General features: G+C 45.6%; 1 protein-coding gene across 2 annotated transcripts in view; it reads left to right on the top strand.

Moving 5' to 3' along the window:
• Window positions 1-4,436: 4,436 nt before the first annotated feature.
• The window catches only part of SLC25A13 (solute carrier family 25 member 13), a 232,817-nt gene continuing 212,790 nt past the window's right edge, over window positions 4,437-24,463 (top strand). For both annotated transcript variants that reach the window (XM_040260484.1, XM_040260483.1), the window contains exon 1: window positions 4,437-4,613. In XM_040260484.1, coding sequence (XP_040116418.1) covers window positions 4,599-4,613 — 15 coding nt within the window. In that variant the 5' untranslated portion in view covers window positions 4,437-4,598. The remainder of the gene's footprint in view (window positions 4,614-24,463) is intronic.

The following is a 24,463-nucleotide window of genomic DNA, read 5'->3' as shown; positions in this document are numbered from 1 at the left end:
CTACCTTCCCTTTAACTCTAAAAATGTTGAGACAGCTTTTCTCCTTTGGATCTAATAAGAAGCTAGATCATGTTCATTTCTGACCTACCTTCTGCCCATGCTCAGGAAAGGCTTATCATGCTTCATTTGACACTTGGAAGGATCCCAAAGACAGATGACTGCAACAGAGGGATTCTCTGTGTCCTTGAGCTGGCGAGACTCAGCTGCAACCGCAGAACTTGGGAGCTCTTCATTTACTTATTTCATGGTGCTCCTTTCACTCTGTCACACATGTTCTTTACCATCCCTAGCATTACTTTTGCAACAAGCCATCCACACAAAAGATCATTATTATAATTCTGTTACATGCCCAAACTTACTGGTAGAGGCGGCACTTTGCAAGCATTCTCGCAGGATACCCTTTCCTGCAGTCTAATCTAGCAACATGCTCATAGGGAGAGTGGTGCCTTTTGTTTGCTTGTTTGTTTTAGTGGAGCTGGGGAAAAGCAGATGGTTTAAAGGGCATGGTCAAGGGGCATGTACAAAGCACCGCCACTCTGAGGAAGGTGAAAGCTCGGAACAGGACACACAGCTCACTCTTCTGAACCCCAGGGCTTGAGCTCATGTTGTCAACCCTCGAGTTTCACCATGGTTTGGACTGCCGCTTTCCCAGCAGGCCATGTTGGCATCTGGTACAACAACATGTAGGTGGGTTTGGGCTCTTTATCTGTTTCCTTGGGCTCCCATAATAAAGTTCCACAAACTCGGGGGGCTTCAAGCAACAGAATTGTATTCTCTCTTGGTTCTGGAGGCTAGAAATCCCTAATTAAGGTGTTGGCAGGGGCATGGGCCCTCCTGACACTCTGGCTGGCATCGCTTCTTGCTGCTGCTCAGCTTCTGGTGGTGGCTGTTGGCCCTCGGTGTCCCCTGGCTTGCAGCCGCATCACTCTCGTCACTGCCTTTAGGTCACGTGGTTCCTCCTGGTGTGTTTCTGTGCCTTCTTACAGGGATACCAGTCACGGTGGGTTAAGGGCCTACCGTACTCTAGTATGACCTCATCTTTGCTAATTACATCTTCAGTTTCAAAATAAGTCATTTTCTGAGGTCATGGTGATTAGGACTGGAGGGAGACACAACCCATAACAGGGCCTCTTCAGTCAAAATTCAGCGCCAGCTACTTTTAAGTGGTAGGGAAGAGGGTGGTCTGGGGATAGGGACAAGAATGGCCCGAAACGCTTATCAGGAGGGCGGCTGTCAGGACAAGACAAAGCAGCAGGTGACCGGTCAACTTACACTTCATCCTCTCAGATGATGTTTCCCATTGTTGACAGGTCATGTGGAGGATAGGGAGCCTCCTTCAACATTTCAGGGCTTGTGACAGTTTAATTTTTCAAAAGTCTCATATTTTCTAGAGGAATTCTAGGAGGGAGAAAGCATAATTGACTGAGTCTGACTCCAACTGTAAGTGGAAATACACTTTTATTCATATGTGGTTATATTTGCATCCAGAGTGTGGTAGGTTTGGTAGGTAGACGAATGGTTCCCCCAGATGTCTGCATCCTAGTATCTGGAGCCTGCTGCTGCTGCTGCTAAGTCGCTTCAGTCGTGTCCGACTCTGTGTGACCTCATAGATGGCAGCCCACTAGGCTCCCCCGTCCTTGGGATTCTCTAGGCAAGAACACTGGAGTGGGTATCTGGAGCCTATGTACTTTATATGGCAGAGACTTGTTTTGCAGATGCCATTGTGTTAAAGATATGGAGGTAAATTATCCTGGCTTATCTGGGTGGATCCCAAATGCCATCATCAGTGTCCTTACGGCTGCCCTGGTGGCTCAGACGGTAAAGCATCTGTCTGCAATGTGGGAGACCCGGGTTTGATCCCTGGGTTGGGAAGATCCCCTGGAGGAGGTCATGGCAACCCACTCCACTATTCTTGCCTGGGGACTCTCATGGATAGAGGAGCCTGCCGGGCTACAGTCCACAGGGTCGCAGAGGGTCAGAGGCTACTGAGCGACTGAGCACAGCACAGCACAGTGTCCTTATGAGCGGGAGGCAGAGGAAGATCACAGCAGAAGAGGAAATGTGAGGGAAGGGGAGTTCAGAGAGATGTTTGTGAGCTGGCTTTGAAGATGGAGGAAGGGGCCATGGGCCCCCTGGAAAAGGCAAAGAAGCAGATACTCCCTTCAACCTTCTGGAGGGAACCCAACCCCTCCACCTTGGTTTAGCCCCTTAGGACTCATTCTGGAATTCTGACCTCCAGAATGGGAAGATAATAAACTTGTTACTATAAATCACCCAGTATGTGTTTGCTTTGTTAAAGTGGACATAAAAAAAATTACATAGAGTATGAGTTCTTGTATTTAAATAAAAAAAAATGACTCTCTACGTGAACACATAAAGACATCATTTTGAAGAATATAACAGTAATATGTTAACAGTGGCTAACTCTGATACAAGAAATATGAGTGACTGTCATTACTATGATTTTCTGAGATTTCCAGAAAACATACATTTAAATTATTTAAAAGTTCACTGTATAAACAGCGACTTCAGTGATGCCCTTTAAAATAGTATACAGTATATGATGTGATCTTGGTTACATGAGATTGTGTTTTCTCTGCACATTTTAAAAACTCTTTACAGCAGCCAGGACCACCCCTGTGCATGAGCTGTAGACTTGTCCCCTGCTATCCTTTTCGCTATCATTTCTCCTGGTTTTGTTGTCTCTATTCTTTTTCTATTGCCTATTAAACACATTCGAGTTGTTCCAGTCTTTGTTAAACCTCTTGAGAATCTCTTAGTCACTCCCTTTTGAAATGTTTGTCTTTTACAGTATAATTTGTGTATTTCACATACACTCTCCTTACAGACAAGAGGCACACACTTCAAAACACTCCTGTATTACTGATGTATTACCTGTTATCTCTGGCGTCTTTCCAACATCTACACCAGTGCCCAATGTGCAAGACAGGGTGACTTCCTTTCTCTCTCCTACCCCACATATTATCAGTCACCACACTGACTAATTTTACCTCCTGTTCCTTCCTCTAGCCCTATCCTATCTCTGGTTTCAAGTCCTCAGTCCGTCTTATCTGAATATCCCAACAGTGTGGCCTTATCCCATCCTCCACACCTCAGGCAGGATCCATCAATATTGTAATCCTGGCCATGCCACCTCCCTTAAAGCCCTTCAGTTAAGGTGCACATCCTTCACCATGGCACCCAGCACCCACCATGAATGGTCCCAACCTACCTGTCCAGACTCTTCTTCCACGAGTTCCACAGCTCCTTACCTTTCATGACCCATCACTTTCATAACTTGTTCTGTTTCCTCAGTAATTTCTGGGCCCCCTCTCCTCCTGGTTTTCTCTGGCTGGAAAACCATCCCCCTCCACTTTACTGGGCTAATTCACAGCCACTATAGTGCATTCAGCCTCTAAGAGGTTTCCCTCGTCTCAGGGGTCCCATAGTCCTTGGGTAAAGGTTGCTGCCTTGACAGGTTATATGGACGTTAAGTGTTTATGTGCCAGCTTTCCCACTAGCCCTTAAGCTCTTTAAAGGCTGGGACCATTTCTCAAGTCATTTTGGTGTTCCTAGCACCTAACACAGTGCCTGGCAAGTAGCAGGCACTCAATCAGTGTTAATTAATGAAAATGACTGGTAAAAAACACTTTTGTTGCTAGGTTATATCCATAATCTACAAAACATTTAAAGCCCTTTTGACTGACCACCATTGCCTTAATTATACATTTTGGTAGCAGAGGTAACTGAATGAAATTCTTATGAAGAGAAAGACCTCTGGGGGTTACACATTACATTTTTACATTAAAATTTAACTTGTTTCTTTCATAGGGCCTATTTGGGGGGAGGGTTCTTTGATGTCTGCCATCCTACTATGTAGGGTGAAAATGAACTGGCCCCAGCACATGTAAGTTCTGCACTTATACATACAGCTGTTTGGTACTTCGACTTGGCTAGATTTGACCTAAAACTAGGTTTGCCAGAGACATTACTTTCCTATTTACCATCGACTAGTCAATGCTTCAGGATCTCTTAAATGACACCCCCCCCACCCCCCACCCCAGAGGGGAGCCCCTCTGAAAGGGAACTGACAGGGAACACCTGGATAAACCTAGGACCTAGTGTCGTTCTCAACTTCCCCAGCTGTGTGCCCCGCCTGTGGGTCTGGAGGCCCTGGAGCAGCCGAAGCCAGCGGCTTCCCTCGCGAGGCCACCTGCTCGCAAAAGTCGGTCGTGAACCCCGCCACCGCCTGCTGGTCCCCCGCTGCAGAGGTCGCCCTGCTGGACAGCGCAGCCGGGGTCACGTGCGCGGGGCCAGTCCGCCGCCCCCAGACCCGGGCCCGCCCCGCAGCAGGGCAGAGGCCGTCCGGATCACGCGCGCCCCGGCAGCCCCGGCCAGGCCCAGCCAATGGGCTGGCAGCGCCCGCATGACCCGCGCCGGCAGGAGGGCGTGGGGAAGCAGGCCGGGCGCGCACGCTGCCGGGCTGTATCGCCGCCCTCGCCGCCGTCGGGACGGAAAGTGAGCTGCCCAGGTCCGCAGCGCCGGCGAGCCAGTGAGAGCGTCCTGCAGCCCGCAGCTGCCCGCACCCAGGGCGAAGCATGGCGGCCGCCAAGGTAAGCGTCGGCCGGGGGCCGCGAGGGGCCCTGGCGTTCACGTTCTCGGTTGGTGCAGCGGGGAAAGGAAACAGAAAGGGGCGCACGGCGGCTGTTCCACCTTGCAGCAGCGGGAGGAGGGAGGTCGCCGTCCCTCCCGGCCAGCACAAGCGGCGACTGCGGGGCCCGGGGCCCGAGGGCCCGGCCTTGCAGCGGAAACTTTGCCGGCTGGGCCCTCCCACTTGGCCGGGACTGGGAGTCGGTGCCTGGCGGGCGCGCGGCGGGCTGAGCCGGTGAAGAGCGGGCGCGATGGCGTCCCGGGGTGGGAGAGGGCTCCGGGTCAGCAGGTCCCTCGGCCACCCCAGCGCGCTCCTGCTCGTGACCCCGGTTGTTGTTGACCCGAGCCGCTTCCCGGGGGCACCGCCGGCCTCGAAGCATGATCCTATTAGGTTTCAAAGGCTCCGCCCTCCCGCGGCTGGGGAAGTCACCTTGACTTCCGTTTTGGAGACTGTTGGAGTGGGCCAGCGCGCGTGTGCATAAAAACTCCAGAGTACCTCCCCTCCCCACGCCCCCACTTCTCATCCTTCTCTCTGCTCGGAGCATCTGACAACACTTAACACACCGGCCTCTGAGCGTTTGAGAGGCTTCTTTATAGAAATGACAAAACAGATTGTCCTGTGAGCCTGTAACTCCTGTGAAGTTCTACTTAAAAGGAGTTCTGCGTAATGGTACTCATTCACTAACCCAGAGAAAGGCAACTCCGACAGCTTGACCTTTCCTCTTTCACCGTTTCTTGAAACCTGGGCACCATTTCAGTCTCTTTGGACTCCATTTCAACTTTTTTGGCAGAATACCATATTTAGTCCCAATCACTTGACTCACTGGAATTTATTGCTTTTAATTTTAAGTTCACGAAGGCAGCCCTTTAATCAAGCCTATACAACTTCCTAGCTCATTTTAAGTGTCGTGAACTTAAATATACCCAACATTTCAGACATTTGTCCTTAATCAAAACTCTGTGATAACCCTCAAGAGGAAAACATGGCCAACACAGCATATTCCTATTTATTCGTGCAAACTAATCACATTTGCAATGGAAATTGTAAGCAGACAAATATATTTAAATGCTGTTCTATGACTTAAGTTTCTCCAGGCCTCCCCAAATCTGCAGGCTTTTCGGTGTTCCTAGATTATGTGGCCTGAGTGGCCCTTTTCTTTTCTGTAATTACTCCAGGTTCCATCCTAAGAAGGGCACTCTGAGTATACATGAGCAGACACATGTACATATACAACTGTTTTAGGCAGATTCTCTGAGAATCACTGGGATTCATTTTTGGAGCCTACATTTAGCCCTTTCCAACCTAACAACTTTTGGCTTTTTCTTTGCATTAAATTTACATGCAATCAGAGTACAAGGGAACAATTATGTTCCCTCCAGGTGACTTCTTTCAGGAGAGTAGGTGGGAGTAGATACCCATACTTGACTTTTACTTCTGTAGATGAATTAAATAATTTTACTTAATTTGGAGATAGAGTGAGGAACTTAAATGGAGGAGTAGGCATGTAGATGGAGTATAATACTGATTAACTAGTATGAAATAAAATAAATAACCTGGAAACAGGCTTAACTTTTGGGTTGTATTTTTATTAAACTGTCACATCATATCAATAAGGGCAGTTGAATTTTAGCCAAGTAGTGCGAGTCAGGGAAAATGAATCATTTCATTTTTACTCTTTGCGAACTTGTGTTTTTATTTATTTATTCATCTAAACTTGCCTCTTTTAAGGATTTCTTATGGCTGACATCATATATACATATATTTATAAACCAATAAGACATGTCAAAATCAAGTCAGTAGATGAGAAAAACAGAAAGAAGGCAAAGTAAGATGAAACAAGGACTAAGGTTAATAGACAATAAGGATGTGGGTACTTGCTAGAGGTGACTGAACCTTCTAGCAGCCAAAGCAAAGAGGAAGTGATCAGTGAGGTCAGTTACTTGGGAGAGAGGTCCCCTTTTTCTGCTCTCTGAGGGCAGTTTCTCCCCATCTCTTTTCATAAGCAGTGCGCAAACTGCGTCCAAAACTACCTCATAACCACAAACACATGTTTGTGAATTCCATAAGGCCATTTCTTACAGTGTCTCTCATTCTAGCGCAAGGGCAGTGCAGTAAATGTAGTCTTTGTGTGTGTGTGTGTGTTAGTTGCTCAGTCGTTTCTGACCCTGCAACCCCATGGACTGTAGCCTGCCAGACCCCTCTGTCCATGGAATTCTCCAGGCGAGAATACTGGAGTGGGTTGCCATTTCCTTCTCCAAGGGATCTTCCCAACCCAGGCATTGAACCCAGGTCTCCTGCATTGCAGGCAGATTCTTTACCATCTGAGCCACTAGGGAGGCCTAATTGTAGTCTTAAAAGGTCTCCAGATGAGCTGTGCTGGTCCACCTTAGTCCAGGAATGCCCCTTATTTATTACCTTTGGACGCTCCTTGATTTTGTTCACTACTAGGCAGTGCTGTGCAGCCTGAGTTAAAGGCCATGCTCTTTGCTTTTTCTTGGAGCACAGATATTCCATATTGAACACAAATCCGTAGACTTAGCAATCTTATCTAGGGATGGGATTGACATCCCGTCTTAAAACTTGAGGAGGCTGTCTAGGGAGAGAATCTCATCTCAATGGAGTGTCTAAGAAATTGGGCCCAGAATCTGAAACTCAATACTTGTAGGTGAATTCCAGCATTCACTGTGGTGAATCATTTGAATATTTAAGCAAATTTGATATTTTCTGGATGAATTTAGCCACACCTAGCAATTTGTTGATCACTTGACCACTTACTTATTCTTAATTTTTTTGATTATTCGCCCAAGTAAGAATAGTGCCATAATAAGAGCTAATAGGAGCATCAGAGAAGGAGCCTGTTTCCCTCCTGGGGGCGGGGAGTGGGGAGGGGAGGACTTCTCCAAGGTAGTGGTGGTTCAGAAGGAGTGGTTGGAGGAAGAGGGGAGATCACACCAGGGACAGGAAATAGCAACTGAAAGGCAGAGAAGTGAGAGCACCTGCTGCATTTAGGGGATAACAGGTAATAAATAGGAGAGTAGCTGACACCGTTTGCTAGATGTGAGATTTGGTTCTTTTTTTTTTTTTTTTTAATTCATTCATTAATTTATTTTTGTTTGTACTGGGTCTTTGTTGCTGCACTTGGGCTTTCTCTAGTTGCAGTGAACGGGGGCTACTCTTCTTTGAGGTGCACGGCTTCTCATTGCACTGGCTTCTCTTGTAGCAGGGCATGAGCGATAGAGCATGTGGGTTTTAGTTGTGGTGCAAGGGCTTAGGTGCCATGAGATATGTAGGATTCCTGGACCAGGGATGGGACCTGTGTCTCCTGCATTGGCAGGTTGGATTCTTAACCACAAGAGAAGCCCAAGTATCAGTATTAAGTGAGGTAATAATGAAAAGCATTATTAAATGAGTTAATAAGACTTAGTGATAAGCATTAACAAGACTGTTATTAATAAGCACTAATGGGCTTCCCTTGTAGCTCAGCTGGTAGAGAATCTGCCTGCAATGCAGGAGACCCCTGTTCAGTTCCTGGGTTGGGAGGATCCCCTGGAGAAGAGATAGGCTGCGACTTAGGCTTCCCTTATGGCTCAGCTGGTAAAGAATCCGCCTACAGTGTGGGAGACCTGGGTTCAATCCGTGGATTGGGAAGATCCCCTGGAGGAGGGCGTGGCAACCCACTCCAGTATTCTTGCCTGGAGAATCCCCATGGACAGAGGGGCCTGGCGGCTACAGTCCACGGGGGTCGCAATGAGTCAGACATGACTGAGCAACTAAGCGCAAGACCTATTATATAAGCATTAATAAAATTGTTAAAGACCTTTAACATTCTTATATGAGTTATAAACTATCGTTTCTGATTTATAGATGCACACTCTGGACACCAAGGGGTGATATAAGTGGCCTAAGACCTGAGAATTAAAAAGAAGCTGGGGTTCAAATCAGCCAGCCTGGCTCCAGAGTCTGTGCTCTTCCGCTGTCCACCAGATTGTCTGCCTGGCCGTTTAGCATACTGGAGAGTGGTGTTTATGGGCAGGGGAGATGACTTGGGAGGGGAAATTAGATGCCTCTTTTTTCTTCAGACTTTTATTTTGGTCTTGTCACTGTAAACCAGACTTTTATCTTTGAGGACCACTTCCACAGTGCTTACTGTGTGCCAGGCACTTTCCCAAGCACTTTATAAATAATAATTCCATCACTCTTCATAATACCAAGCAGCAGCTGTGGTCTGCTTTTGTCCTCATTTTACAGGTGGGAAAACTGAGTTGCAGAGAGGTTAAGTAGTTTCCTCATGGTTGTAGAGAGAATAAGCTCTGCAGCTTGGATTTGAAACCTGGCATTCTGTGCTCCGAGTCTCTGCCTCACCTTCCTAGGCCTTAAGAAGAGTTCTATTTGCATATGAGAATTCACATACTAACAATTATGGGCATATATATCCTCCCAATCCAGTGGTTTGTATCTATAGAATGCGTCGGCACTCGGTATATGCTTGGTGGGTTTCTCAGATGGTGCTAGTGGTAAAGAACCCACCTGCTGATGCAGGAGACAAAAAAGATGGGGGTTCGATACCTGTGTTGGGAAGATCCCCTCGGAGGAGGGCATGGCAACCCACTCCAGTATTCTTGCCTGGAGAATCCCATGGATGGAGGAGCCTGGCAGGCTGCAGTCCAGTTGCAAAGAGTTGGACACGACTGAAGTGAGTTAGCATGCATGCACACACATATGCTTGATTTTTAAGTGGCTTTCAAACAAGATTGTATAGGTCAGAAATTGTCACATGCCTTTTTTAAAAAACAGCTCTGTTGAGACATAGGTTATATGCCATACAAGTCACCCATTTAAAGTGTAGGTGTTAGTGGTGTTTTGCATGTTCACGGAATTGCGCAGCTGTCACCTCTTCATATACCGGGTGGAAATTTTAATCCATTGTTCACTAATTAGGACTTGGGCTATATATTTGACCTCTGTGTTTTTCATGCTTCTCATTGATAGTAATACCTTCTTCCGAGATTGGTTATTGAGGATAAAATGTGATTGAGTTTATTAAGGATATTCTTCAGGTTGAAGGTTTTCTTTCCCTTATGGTATAAACTGCTAGGTATTTGGTGGTATGATTCAGTTCAGTTCAGTTCAGTTGCTCAGTCGTGTCCAACTCTTTGCGACCCCATGAATCGCAGCACGCCAGGCCTCCCTTCATCACCATCTCCCGAAGTTCACTCAGACTCATGTCCATCGAGTCAGTGATGCCATCCAGCCATCTCATCCTCTGTCGTCCCCTTCTCCTCCTGCCCCCAATCCCTCCGAGCATCAGAGTCTTTTCCAATGAGTCAACTCTTCGCATGAGGTGGCCAAAGTACTGGACTTTCAGCTTCAGCATCATTCCTTCCAGAGAAATCCCAGGGTTGATCTCCTTCAGAATGGACTGGTTGGATCTCCTTGCAGTCCAAGGGACTCTCAAGAGTCTTCTCCAACACCACAGTTCAAAAGCATCAATTCTTCAGCGCTCAGCCTTCTTCACAGTCCAACTCTCACATCCATACATGACCACAGGAAAAACCATAGCCTTGACTAGACTGACCTTAGTTGGCAAAGTAATGTCTCTGCTTTTGAATATACTATCTAGGTTGGTCATAACTTTTCTTCCAAGGAGTAAGTGTCTTTTAATTTCATGGCTGCAGTCACCCTCTGCAGTGATTTTGGAGCCCCCCAAAATAAAGTCTGACACTGTTTCCACTGTTTTCCCGTCTATTTCCCATGAAGTGTTGGGACCGGATGCCATGATCTTCATTTTCTGAATGGTGAACTTTAAGCCAACTTTCTCGCTCTCCTCTTTCACTTTCATCAAGAGGCTTTTTTGCTCCTCTTCACTTTCTGCCATAAGGGTGGTGTCATCTGCATATCTGAAGTAATTGATATTTCTCCCGGCAATCTTGATTCCAGCTTGTGCTTCTTCCAGTCCAGCGTTTCTCATGATGTACTGTGCATAGAAGTTAAATAAGCAGGGTGACAATATACAGCCTTGACGTACTCCTTTTCCTATTTGGAACCAGTCTGTTGTTCCATGTCCAGTTCTAACTGTTGCTTCCTGACCTGCATACAGGTTTCTCAAGAGGCAGGTTAGGTGGTCTGGTATTCCCATCTTTCTCAGAATTTCCCATAGTTTATTGTGATCCACAGAGTCAAAGGGTTTGGCATAGTCAATAAAGCAGAAATAGATGTTTTTCTGGAACTCTCTTGCTTTTTCCATGATGCAGCGGGTGTTGGCAATTTGATCTCTGGTTCCTCTTCCTTTTCTAAAACCAGCTTGAGCATCAGGGAGTTCACGGTTCACATATTGCTGAAGCCTGGCTTGGAGAATTTTGAGCATTACTTTCCTAGCATGTGAGATGAGTGCAATTGTGCGGTAGTTTGAGCATTCTTTGGCATTGCCTTTCTTTGGGATTGGAATGAAAACTGACCTTTTCCAGTCCTGTGGCCACTGCTGAGTTTTCCAAATTTGCTAGCATATTGAGTGCAGCACTTTCACAGCATCATCTTTCAGGATTTGAAACAGCTCCACTGGAATTCCATCACCTCCACTAGCTTTGTTCGTAGTGATGCTTTCTAAGGCCCACTTGACTTCACATTCCAAGATGTCTGGCTCTAGATTAGTGATCACATCATCATGATTATCTGGGTCGTGAAGATCTTATTTGTATAGTTCTTCCATGTATTCTTGCCACCTCTTCTTAATATCTTCTGCTTCTGTTAGGTCCACACCATTTCTGTCCTTTATTGAGCCCATCTTTGCATGAAATGTTCCCTTGGTATCTCTGATTTTCTTGAAGAGATCTCTAGTCTTTTCCCATTCTGTTGTTTTCCTCAATTTCTTTGCATTGATCGCTGAAGGCAGCTTTCTTATCTCTTCTCGCTGTTCTTTGGAACTCTGTATTCAGATGCTTATATCTTTACTTTTCTCCTTTGTTTTTTGCCTCTCTCCTTTTCACAGCTATTTGTAAGGCCTCCCCAGACAGCCATTTTGCTTTTTTGCATTTCTTTTCCATGGGGATGGTCTCGATCCCTGTCTCCTGTACAATATCACGAACCTCATTCCATAGTTCATCAGGCACTCTATCTATCAGATCTAGGCCCTTAAATCTATTTCTCACTTCCACTGTATAATCATAAGGGATTTGATTTAGGTCACACCTGTATGGTTTAGTGGTTTTCCCTACTTTCTTCAATTTCAGTCTGAATTTGGCAATAAGGAGTTCATGATCTGAGTGACAGTCAGCTACCGGTCTTGTTTTTGCTGACTGTATAGAGCTTCTCCATCTTTGGCTGCAAAGAATATAATCAATCTGATTTCAGTGCTGACCGTCTGGTAATGTCCATGTGTAGAGTCTTCTCTTGTGTTGTTGGAAAAGGGTGTTTGCTATGGCCAGTGCGTTTTCTTGGCAAAACTCTATTCGTCTTTGCCCTGCTTCATTCCACATTCCAAGGCCAAATTTGCCTGTTACTTCAGGTGTTTCTTGACTTCCTACTTTAGCATTCCAGTCCCCTATAATGAAAAGGACATCTTTTTTGGGTGTTAGTTCTAAAAGGTCTTGTAGGTCTTCATAAAACCGTTCAACTTCAGCTTCTTCAGCATTACTGGTTGGGGCATAGACTTGGATTACGGTGATATTGAATGGTTTGCCTTGGAGACAAACAGAGATCATTCTGTCATTTTTGAGATTGCATCCAAGTACTGCATTTCAGACTCTTTTGTTGACTATGATGGCTACTCCATTTCTTCTGAGGGATTACTGCCCACAGTAGTAGATATAATGGTCATCTGAGTTAAATTCACCCATTCCAGTCCGTTTTAGTTCGCTGATTCCTAGAATGTCGACGTTCACCCTTGCCATCTCTTGTTTGACCACTTCCAGTTTGCCTTGATTCATGGACCTGACGTTCCAGCTTCCTATTCAATATTGCTCTTTACAGCGTCGGACCTTGCTTCTATCACCAGTCACATGCACAACTGGGTATTGTTTTTGCTTTGGCTCCATCCCTTCATTCTTTCTGGAGTTACTTCTCCATTGATCTCCAGTAGCATATTGGGCACCTACTGACCTGGGGAGTTCCTCTTTTGGTATCCTATCATTTTGCCTTTTCATACTGTTCATGGGGTTCTCAAGGCAAGAATACTGAGTGGCTTGCCATTCCCTTCTCCAGTGGACCACATTCTGTCAGACCTCTCCACCATGACCCGCCCGTCTTGGGTTGCCCCGCAGGCATGGCTTGGTTTCATTGAGTTAGACAAGGCTGTGGTCCTAGTGTGATTAGATTGACTAGTTTTCTGTGATTATGGTTTCAGTGTGTCTGCCCTCTGATGCTCTCTTGCAACACCTACCATCTTACTTGGGTTTCTCTTACCTTGGGCATGGGGTATCTCTTCACGGCTGCTCCAGCAAAGCACAGCTGCCCCTCCTTACCTTGGATGAGGGGTATCTCCTTACCACCACCGTTCCTGACCTTCAACGTGGGATAGCTCCTCTAGGCCTTCCTGCATCTGCACAGCCACCGCTCCTATGATACTGTTATGATAAAACAGACCAGTTTTTATACTGGGCAGGAAGGAAAGAATGTGTGAGTCGTTTTATGCTGCCATGATGTTGGTAAGTTTCTGTGCATCCACCGATGTTTGGATTTAGAGTTTTTTAAACTGATGGCCCTGGATTGGCCTTTGGTTTACATAACACAGTGTTCCTTACTCCTCCCTTCATTAACCCTGTTCCCTTTTACCAGATGAAGAAATGGAGTCCTAGGAAGGGCTGTAATTGGTCCTGTAATTGAAACTCCTTTGCTTTTTGCACTGTTGTAGACCAGGGGTTCCAGTACATTGTAGTCCTCTCTATGGGGATAAAAGTGCTGATGCCTGGGTCTCACCTAGAGGTTCTGATTCAGTTGGACTTAGGTGTGGCCTGAACCCCAGGGTTTCTTGAATGCTCTCCAAGTGAATCAAATATGCTTCTGAGGTTGCCAGCCACAGCTCTAGGCTGTTTTTCCTGCCCTTTGCTTCATTTGATCCTCTGGTGGTTCCTTGGAATAAGGAAGGAATGCAATGAGAGCAGTGTAAATCCCTAATCCCTAGTGTGTCATTTCAGAGGAAGGATATGCGGGGATCCCTACAAGTTCTTTCTTGACAAGCTTTTTCCAGTCCTGCCCCATTTCACCGTCATGCTTAGGCATCAAGTTTATATAGTTTGTAATTATCCTAGAATATAGGTTTTTATCACCAAATTGATGGAAAGCTCCTTTTGTCTCCAGTGAAGTCTCGGTGGTTTTCTTTATCAGTGTAGGTGCTTGTGGGGAAATGTTGCAAAGAGGACTGTAACGCTGGTGTTGCAGCCTTTTTCCTGGCTAACCTAGTTGGGTGCCCTTGTGTTGTCTGTGTTGGGTCACAGGGCTCTACACGTGTTGTTTAGCATATAGAAAGCTGGGGGTGAGGAGAGGGGTAGGAAGTGCTGAAAGCTGGTGTGCAGGGTAAGAAGATCCAGCTGGTCTTCTTGAATATCAAGTTCTTTTGTAAGATTGCTGGAGGAACTCTTGACTCCTCCCGCCTCTTTGACCTTTTGTCCTATGAGCAGCCTCTGCTTTTGTTGAGTTACAGGGAAGCATGCCTTCCTGTGTTGCCCACTGTCTGTGAGGTGTAGGTCTGCTGAGCACGGTCCATTCCTACGTTCCCTGCTTGGCATTTGCTGCCTCATAAACACCTATCCTTACCGCCATGTTTTCTTGGATGCCTTGGGTGGGTCTTGGAACAGAGGCATGTGTGAGCCTGCTGGTGTTCTTGCTTCTTGGGTATAAGGAGGACATGCCCTTGGCACAGTGATGTAATTCCCTTGGCACAGTACTTAATAGCAACTGAGCAAACCCTGTTTTCCATGCCCATTTGACCAGACCCTCTTGTTGGATCAAGTCGACCCCATCAGTAGTGGCTCTGGTCTCCTAGCTCAAAATTATCCCCAGTGACTAACTTGTAGAGTGGTGGTCTGGTTTGTTGGTTGGAAACATTTAAAAGATAGAGCGCGCATGCTTCCCGTTTCCTTTGGGAATTCACTGTGTAGTTGCATGAGTGAAAATAGGCTTGGATGGTTCCTTTTGACTTTCGGTGCTGACAACATAGCAAAGTTGGCAGTGTTGAAATTCTTAGCAATTCAACCTAAATAAACCACTCTATTTAATGACTGTTATTAGGCTAGTAGCTTTGTCTTGATTTCCGCATGTAGTCACAGTTTCCACATGTTTTCCCTGAAAACTGTTGACTTGATATGAAAGTCAGATATTTCAAGATCCACTTACTATTTTATGGTAAAATATCTTTTGCATAAGACGGTACAATTTGTAAGAAAATTGTCTAAGTAAGTGTAGGGGAAGAGAAAGTTTCCCTCAATTCTCTTAGGGTTCCTGGCTGGAACTGAAAATTAAAATGACAAGGACAGATGAACAAAAGAAGAGCATACACATTTTGTGGAATTTGTGTGTGTGCCTGAGAACCCGCACAAGAAGTGAAAGTGACCAGAGCCCAAAGCTTTAAAATCCTTTGGATGGTGAAAAATAAATTTGTAAAGAGGTGACAAGACAAAGGGGTTCGCACTAGGGGTAGTAAATGGTGAAGAAGTAACTGGGAAGATAAGGGTGAGTTTAACAAGGTCTGTGTGTGTGCGTTTCTCAGCCCTAACTTGCCCATCTTTGGTGAGAAGGTTGTCTTCCCTCCTCCTGGTACACGGATGGTACTCTCTGCAGGGGAGTTTATGACCTGTTTCAGGAAAGAAGGTGGGGTTGGGGGGAAGGTCAGAGTGACCTTCCCCTTTCTGCTGTTTTCTTAAACTCCTTCAGCTTGAGATACTGAATGCACCACATTTTGAGGACGCATGTCCTGAACCTTGTCATAAGTCTGATTTGAACGGGGTTTTTAGATCTAAGTGCAGTCGTAGTTTTTCTGAGTTTGACATGATTTGTATCTGTCCGACCCTGGGCACGGTTGTAGTCCGAGATGCAGAGAACCCCCAGCTGCTCAGTCAGCACCACTGTCTCATCTGGGAAGAGATTCAAGAACTTTTTTAAATCAGTAGCTCTGGTTGAATGAGAGAGCTTTGGGCTGGAAGGCAGGAAAAACCCAGGTTACCAGTCCAGTGCTTCCACTGATGGTGAGAACATAAAGTCTGACTTCTCTGGTGCTCAGTGTCCCCCCTGTGGAAAACAAGCTCTGTGATGAGCAAATGAAATATAATGTGGGAAAGCATGTGAGGACTGTGAACTGCTGTAGAACTGTCAAGTGGTATCTGTTGGAGACTGTGGGACATTTCCACCAAACCGAAAACTGGGGACGTATTAATAGATATTACTTGGGTCTTCCCAGGTTTGCTCAGTGGTAAAGAATCCACCTGCCAATGCAAAAGACCCAGGTTCAATCCTTGGGTTGGGAAGACACCCTGGAGGAGGAAATGGCAACCCATTATAGTATTCTTGCCTGGGAAATCCCATGGACAGAAGAGCCTGGTGGATTACAGTCCATGGGGTCGGAAAGAGTCAGACACGACTGAGTGAGCACACGCACAGATATTATTTGACCTACTTGAACAGAAGATGGTGTGCTTCCTTAAGCTTGTGATCTACTAAGTAGGCATCCAGTAATGGCTAGGCAGTCTGTCTGCTTCAGTAACCAAATTCTCTTTAGTGGTCTTCCTGCAGCCTGGCGATTGGATGTTTATGGTCCAAGGATGAAGAGCATTGGTTTTACGCAGGAGCTTGTCAGAATTGCAGCATCTGTACACTCATCCCAGGACAAAGACTCTGTGGCTTCAGGATCTGCATTTTAAATAGCTCCCAGGGGTACTGTATGTGCATTAAAGTTCCAAGAATATTGGTCTGGAACTCTTGTCACTGTGTTATTAAATGTAGCTGCCTTTCTAAACTAAGGGTACAGTGTCTTTCGATTTGGTTGTAAATCAGTTCAATTTTTGCAGAATTAAATCCATGATGATAAAATCCAGTATAAAATTTTGGGTTCTTCGGGCTAATTTTGATTCCACCGGTGCCAGTGTATTATTTTAGAACATGTCTATGAATTACTGTTTAAAGGTTATCAGTCAATCAGTCAGTGAAAGCCGCTCAGTGGTGTCCGACTCTTCTTGACCCCATGGACTGTAGCTCGCCAGGCTCCTCTGTCCATGGGATTTCCCAGGCAAGAGTACTGGAATGGGTTGCCATTTCCTCCTCCAGGAGATCTTCCCGACCCAGGGATTGAAACCAGGTCTTCTACATTGGATTCTTGAGCCATCCGAGCCACCAGGGAAACCTATTTAAGGGTTATAACCTTCTCCATTTCTTTGCTGCCTACTTGTACTTAAAGTCCTTGAAAATAAACTTATGCCCATTCTATTTTTTGACATTCTCTTCTAGGAGTCACCAGTAATCTCAGTTCTGAAACTGTTGGCATGCTCTCCTTTATCTGTGACCTCACAGGATCGTGACCTGCTCCTTCCTTCCTGGGACGCCTTCTGTCAACTTTCATGGCGTCCCCTCTCCTGGTTGGCCCCTTAGCTTATGCTGGTCCCTTCTCCTTGGCCAGCTTCTCTTTGTCCTTCTGCTCCCCTTGACTCCCCCACTCTGAAATGTTGGTGTCCTCCAGGCCTCTACCTGAGATCCTCTGCCTTCTGACTGCTGGGGCTCCACGGCACCTCTCTTAAGCACCAGCCTTGCGTTTTTGGCTTTTTGTTGGAAATCTCAACTTGTCTGTCTCAGAGATATTCCAGGCTCTGTTTGTTAGAGTTGAATTCATTTTCTTGATCACTTCTCACCTTTAGCTGCAGTTTAACCTTCCCGCTAGTTCAAGTTTCTGCTCAGTTCACTCAGTACCTTTATGGGCAGCCAGGAGAGACACCACTGGTGGGAACCTGGATGTGGGCAAAGAGATGGGTCACTTCGACCTTTCTGGGTCCCTGGAGCAGGTGTGTCTCATCTCCTGCATGTTTTGGCTTCAGGTCCTCATTCTTTTTGGCTCCAGCACTGCCATAGCTCTAAGCTGGTTTTGCCTTTGGTCTCTTCCCTTCACTTTCCTCTCCACTCTGGAGTGCCTAAAACTGTCAAGGACATTTCTAAAATTGGCTCTTGTATCCATGTTAAGAGCAGTCCTGTGTTCCTGGGTACAGCCCTTGACAGTCTTTAAAAAATGCATTCAAGTGTGTTATTGATTCCAGCTATACACCACCTCATGAAGATCATGGCATCTGGTCCCATCACTCCATGGGAAATAGATGGGGTAACAGTGGAAACCGTGTCAGATTTTATTTTCTGGGGCTCCAAATCACTGCAGATGGTGACTGTAGCCATGAAATTAAAAGACTCTTACTCCTTGGAAGAAAGTTATGACCAACATAGATAGCATATTGAAAAGCAGAGACATTACTTTGCCAACAAAGGTCCATCTAGTCAAGGCTATGGTTTTTCCTGTGGTCATGTATGGATGTGAGAGTTGGACTGTGAAGAAGGCTGAGCGCTGAAGAATTGATGCTTTTGAACTGTGGTGTTGGAGAAGACTCTTGAGAGTCCCTTGGACTGCAAGGAGATCCAACCAGTCCATTCTGAAGGGGATCAGCCCTGGGTGTTCTTTGGAAGGACTGATGCTAAAGCTGAAAGTCCAGTACTTTGGCCACCTCATGCGAAGAGTTGACTCATTGGAAAAGACTCTGATGCTCGGAGGGATTAGGGGCAGGGGGAGAAGGGGAGACAGAGGATGAGATGGCTGGATGGCATCACTGACTTGATGCACATGAGTCTGAGTGAACTCCGGGAGTTGGTGATGGACAGGGAGGCCTGGCGTGCTGCGAGTCATGGGGTCGCAAAGAGTCAGACACGACGGAGCGACTGAACTGACTGACTGACTGATGCTGATTGCTGGTCTTCCCTGAACGAGTAAGCTGTTGGACTTGTTTTCAGGACCTCGTGGTCTACAGAGATTAAAATGCCCAGGTATGTGAAGACCCAAGCTTCGTTATTCAATCTTTATCATCATCTACAAGATAGCAGGGAAGGTGTCGTTACCTCATTTGAGGGAAAGGTAAGATTCAGAAGGGCTGTGCAGATAGCCGTGGCAACAGCAGCCGACAAAAGCCATGCACTGTTCTAGGCACTTCGTGTGTGAAGTCATGTCGTCTCCAGAGCAGTCCCATGGCATGTGAGTGCCAGTACTGTCTCCATTACCCAGATGGGGAAACTCCTCTGTGCAGAATGGCTAAGGCCCAGAGAGATTCAGTGACTTGCCCCAGGCCACACAGCTTTCAGGCGGCAGAGCTGTGACTTGCACACAGGCAGCCCGGCCTGTCCAGGCACATAACGAATGTCTTGCATGGCCCTCTTGAGTTTACCTGGCTGCACAGTGTGGCTGCATGATGCCCTGAGAATAAAAATGCAATCTCATTAGCCAGATTCCGCCTCCTCGGTCTTGGCCGTTGTCTCACTTTTCCAGTGTAACCTCATGCCCGTTCCCTTCTCATACCCTTCACAGCGGTTTGTATTATAAATGGGACATGTCCAACCCCTGTTCAGATTCCGTGCCATAAAGCTGTGGCAACAGTGTAGCAGGAAAAAAAAGGGGGTGGGGGTGGCGGGGAGCCTGTTTGTTTGTTTAATTTAGAGCTGAGTCAGAAGCAGGAATGTTTCTTGTCGTTCCTCTCCATTGGTGGGCAGATTTTTATTTTTATTTTATTTTTTTAGTTCTTTCCTTCAGTTTTAGGGAAAACCGGTCTTAATTGTGTTTTCTCTTTCCTTGAAGCATCTGTAAGGATGTTAAAACCCATGCCCTGGTTTTCACAGTTGGTTTGTCCCGATCAAGATTCAGACACAGTCTGCACATAGCATTTGGTCGATACGTCTTTTAACTCTTGTGAATCTATAGGTTTGGCTCCCCATCTTTTTGTGTGCCCGCTTGCAGTTTATTTGATGAGTGAATTGGGTCGTCTTTCCTGTAGTTTCCCACAGTTTGGACTTTGCTGACTGCACCCCCCACCCCCCAACCCCACCATGTTCCCCTGTCCCCAGTGTTTCCTGACAAATGGTAGTTAGATGTGGACGCTTGATTGAGTTTAAGGCTTTATTTATTTTTATTTTTTGTTTTTGGCTAGAATACTTCCTAGGTGGTTGCTGGCTGTCTCTCTCAGGTTACTGGATCCTTGGTATTGGATACACGCAGCAGGAGGCACATAATTCCTGGTTATTTCCTCTGTTGTTATGTTTGGTGAGTGGGTTTGGATACTGCCTTCCCGATCCACCAGCCTTTTGCATAACAGTTTATTTTAGTTGGCTAGGTTTTAATATTCACAACTGTTCTATTCCGTGCATTGTGTTTATTCATCTTCTAAACACACACACATGTGCCTGTGTGTTTGTGTACACATATATATATGTATACCTCACGTGTATTACAATGAGTGTGTCTCACAGTTAAAACGAATGGTGGCTATTAAAATCAACTGGATATTAATCAAAGGGGTATGGAGTTTGTGTTTGGGATGATGAAATGGATACTGCTGTTGATTGTACATTGTGAATGTACTCAATGCCACTGAATTGTACACGTAAAATGTTTATTTTTATGGATGTTTTATGACTGCAAAAGCAAATCAGTTGAAAATGGATTGTAGCATACTGAATTTTTTTAAAAAGTCCATCATTCCATAATGATTATTCTTCCTCAAGACGAGTCAAAGTGAGAAGTAGGTGGGGAGGTGAAGTTCTTATTTTCTGAACAATGCCAACTAATAAAGTAGAAGTTATGTTAGAACTAGAGAAAAAAATTATTTGGCAACCTGCAGGTAATAATTGATTCAGGCAGATGTCCTCAGTGGATGCTAAAATCTTCAGTAAAAGATTGTTGGAATTCTCTGTATCTCAGAGTGAAAGAGTTAGTCACTCAGTTGTGTCTGACCCCATGAACTGTGTAGCCCGCCAGGCTCCTCGGTCCATGGGATTCTCCAGGCAAGAAGACTGGAGTGGTGGTCCAGTATTTCTGGGGATCTTTCCAACCCAGGGATGGAACCTGGGTCTCCTGCATTATAGGCAGATTCTTTACCGTCTGAACCACCAGGGAAGAGTATTTCCTTATAAATTACTTACCAACTACAAAGGGAAAAAGATACTGTTATAGCAGAGGACTTGGCCTCCATCTGTGATCCAAGTTAACATTACCGGGAAGAGGGAGAAGCTAGCATGGAGCACCCACTGGTGTGATGTGATGGAAAATATACAACGTGACCTTTAGAGACTTCCTGCCAAAGGGTTGCGCGCGAATCTAATCATGAGGAAACAATTATACATATCCAGAAAGTAGGACATTTCGTAAGACCTCTGGTTTGACTTTGAAAATGCCAGTCTCATGAATGAAAAGGCTCAAATAAAGGAGGCTCCTAAACAGACATGACAACCAAATGCAGTGTTTGAAACTGGATCCAAAACAAATAAAAGAATGGTCCTGTTGGAGCTGTTTGAATGAGGAGTTTATATTCAGTGATACTGTATTAGTTGGCTGGGGCTGCCATAGCAAAGAACCGCAGACTGAGTGGCCTAAACAACAAGTTTATTTTTCCACAAACCTACAGGCTAGGAGTCCAAGATCCAGGTGTAGGCAGGGTTGGTTTCTTCTGAGGCCTCCCTCCTTGGCTCACGGATGGCCTTTGTCTCCTTGTGTCTTGACGTGGTTTTTCTTCTGTGTCTGTGCCCTCATTTATGCTTCTCGTAAGGACCCTAGTCATAATGGCTTAAGGCCTACTTTAATGACCTCAATTTACCTTAATTACTACTTTGAGTATCCTATCTCCAAATACAGGTATATTCTGAAGTCCTGGGGGTTAAGGCTTTACCCTATGAATTTGGCGGGGGGAACACAGTTCAGCCCATAACAGATATTGGATCATTTTTAAATTGCCTCGGGGGAGAGAGTGATGATGATGCTCTGAAGGAAAATGGTCCTGGTTTTGTTCCTTATGCTTTATGTTTTCCACTAGATTTTAAGCCGAGAACTGAGCCCTCACAGTACATATTCCATAACATTCAGACATCATTCGTTGAATTGTTCATCTATTTGGGGGGGCCACCCATGGCAGAATGAAAGGGGGCAGGAGATTTTTCTGTTGCATGGGTGTGGTTTGTCAGAAACTTTTCTCTTTCCCTAATAAACCATTTTTCTCAAGCCTCTCCATCCTTCACTGAACAAACAAAAAACACTAACTTGGAATACTTAAGGAGCTGTGTGTGAGTCACCTCCAAGAGAGCGCATAATGGGGAATCATAGCTGCAGAGTAAACTCCGGCAGGGATCTGTCCATTCAAGGTGGATGAATCTCCATGACTACAAAGTAGCTGCTTCAGAAGGAGGCTCCCAGAGAAATGTGCTTCCTTGTGACTGAGAAGGTCTGGCTGGATTAAAGGGAGACAGTTCCAGCAGGTCCAAACAGTATGTCCACTGCTGCTGTTTCAGAGCACCTGCTCCCAATAGCATACTGGGTCCTGCAAGAGGTTTGACCAGAAAGGCTGGTGACCTGTCAGCTCTCTTATCTGACTCTGCCAGGCCCCCTGGCAAGGACTTTGATTCCTTGTGAATCTTCACACTCTTTTTTTTTTTTTGGTTGGCTGTGGGTCTCTGTTACTGCGTGCGAGCTTTCTCTAGTTGTTTTCTCTAGTTGTGTGTGGGCCTCTCGCTGCAGTGACATCTCTGGTTGTGGAGCGTGGACTCTAGGGCACATGGGCATCGGTAGTGGTGGTTCACCTGCTTAGTTGCTCCATGGCTTGTGGGATCTTCCTGGACCAGGGATCAAACCCATGTCTCCTGCATTGGCAGGCAGAATCCCAACCACTGGACCACCAAGGAGATCCCACGCATTTATGTTTTTGCAGGTTGATTTGCCTCTGCATTTCAGGACTCCACTTTCTTTCCGTTGTGAATTTCAGCTCCAGAAGTAAAAGGTAGCTCAGTCCCTGGTTTTCTTATGATGGTTCTTGGAGATTTCTGTTAGTCTATGTTTGGTGTCCACCTGCAGTTTAAGAAGAGCCTGGTCTTGACCTTTGCCACTGTTCCATTGAGTTATTTGCCTTCTCATATTGACTTTGTCCAAGAGCACTTTGAAATTAAGAACTTTGGCCTTTTGTCCTATTACACATTATATATATATTTATTTTTGCAATTGTTTGATGTTTAACTGGCTCATACACACTTTCAACTTTTACACCCTTGTATGTTACATGTTTGGGCTTCCGTGGTGGCTCTGATGGTAAAGAATCTGCCTGCGATGCGAGAGACCCAGGTTCGATCCCTGGGTTGGGAAGGTCTCCTGGAGAAGGGAATGGCTACCCACTCCAGAATTCTTGCCTGGAGAATCCCACGGACAGAGGAGCCATTAATCTTTTCCTGTATGGCTCCTGGATTCTGGGTCGTCTGTCATGTTTAAACACAGCTTTCGCTCTTAGTGTTACACAAGAAAGCACTCATGTTTGATATCAGATGAAAGGTAGGGAGCCAGTGTAATTTCTGTTGCTGTTCCATCCCACAAGGTCATGAACTCTCATTAGTGCCACAGCATCAGCCAGTGCTACCTGCTGCCAGGTCGGCCCAGACACTCTGCTGGCTCAGACTCTGATTCGTTCCAGGAGCCAAGAGAGCCTTGCATTAGGGCTCAGCTGTCCACCGGTGCCTCGGTCAGTGGGGCCGCTATGAATACAGAGAGGTTGCAAGTAGCTAGGAAGCAGGGAGCTGCTAGATTCTGTCCCAGGCTATGCTGCTTTCATTCAATCCTGATTCTCTCTCATTCTCTCTTGGTAACAGGTGAGAAAAACACTATGTCACATTGCTGCTTAGCAAGAGAATCAAAATTTAAACATTCATTTGCAAAGTCCATAAAATAGGGGCAAATAGCATTCTATGTGGGAAACCTGGTTAGAAAATCTTCCAGGAGGAACTGGCCTTTGACTTAAACCTTAAAAAAAATAATACCCTTTTTTTTTTTTAATGTCTCATAATGGAAAAATTTCACAGGAAATTAGAACAGCATAACAAACTCTTATGTCCTTTTCCTGCCACTTTCAGTAGTTATCAACTTATGGATGATGTTAATTTATACCACACCTTCTCTTTTCTTCCCATCCTCCTGATTTTTTCAAAGCAAAGCCCCGACATTACACCTGTAAATATTACAGTATATCTCCAAAACAGGTATATTTCCAGAGCACAACTGAAATATCACTGTCACATTAAAAAAAAATCAGTGCCTCTTCAGTATGGTCAAATATCTATTCTGTACATATTTTACACATTTCCACTATCATCTTGGAGAAGGAAATGGCAGCCCACTCCAGTATTCTTGCCTGGAGAATCCCATGGACAGAGGAGCCTGGCGGGCTACAGTCCATGGGGTCACAAAGAGTCAGACACGACTGAGGGACTAAACCATCACTATCATCTTACAATTTTTAAAATTGTTTTTCAAGTGGTCATCTAAATGGGGCCCAGGATTGCGGTTGATGTGACCTAATTTTGTTTACTCTCCAGGTCCTCTGCTTTCTTAATCTCGTCTTCTCTTTTCCTTTTGAAAGTCTTTATAACACAATGATTGAAATCATGAACTCTGTTCAAATTGTGGCTCTGGGCAAGTCACTCTACCTCTGTGTACCTCAGTTTCCTCATCTATAAATGGGCCAAGATTGTTTTTCCTTCTTGGGTTATTGCTGGGGGCAGTTAATGCATTCATGTTTCTAAAGCTGAGAGCTGGGCCTGGATATAGAAAGTTTTGCAGAAGTG

This window comes from Oryx dammah, unplaced genomic scaffold (assembly GCF_014754425.2).
Source record: "Oryx dammah isolate SB20612 unplaced genomic scaffold, SCBI_Odam_1.1 HiC_scaffold_18, whole genome shotgun sequence".
NCBI lineage: Eukaryota > Metazoa > Chordata > Mammalia > Artiodactyla > Bovidae > Oryx > Oryx dammah.
The sequence above is the reverse complement of the archived record's forward strand: the minus strand, read 5'-3'. Positions and strand labels throughout refer to the sequence as shown.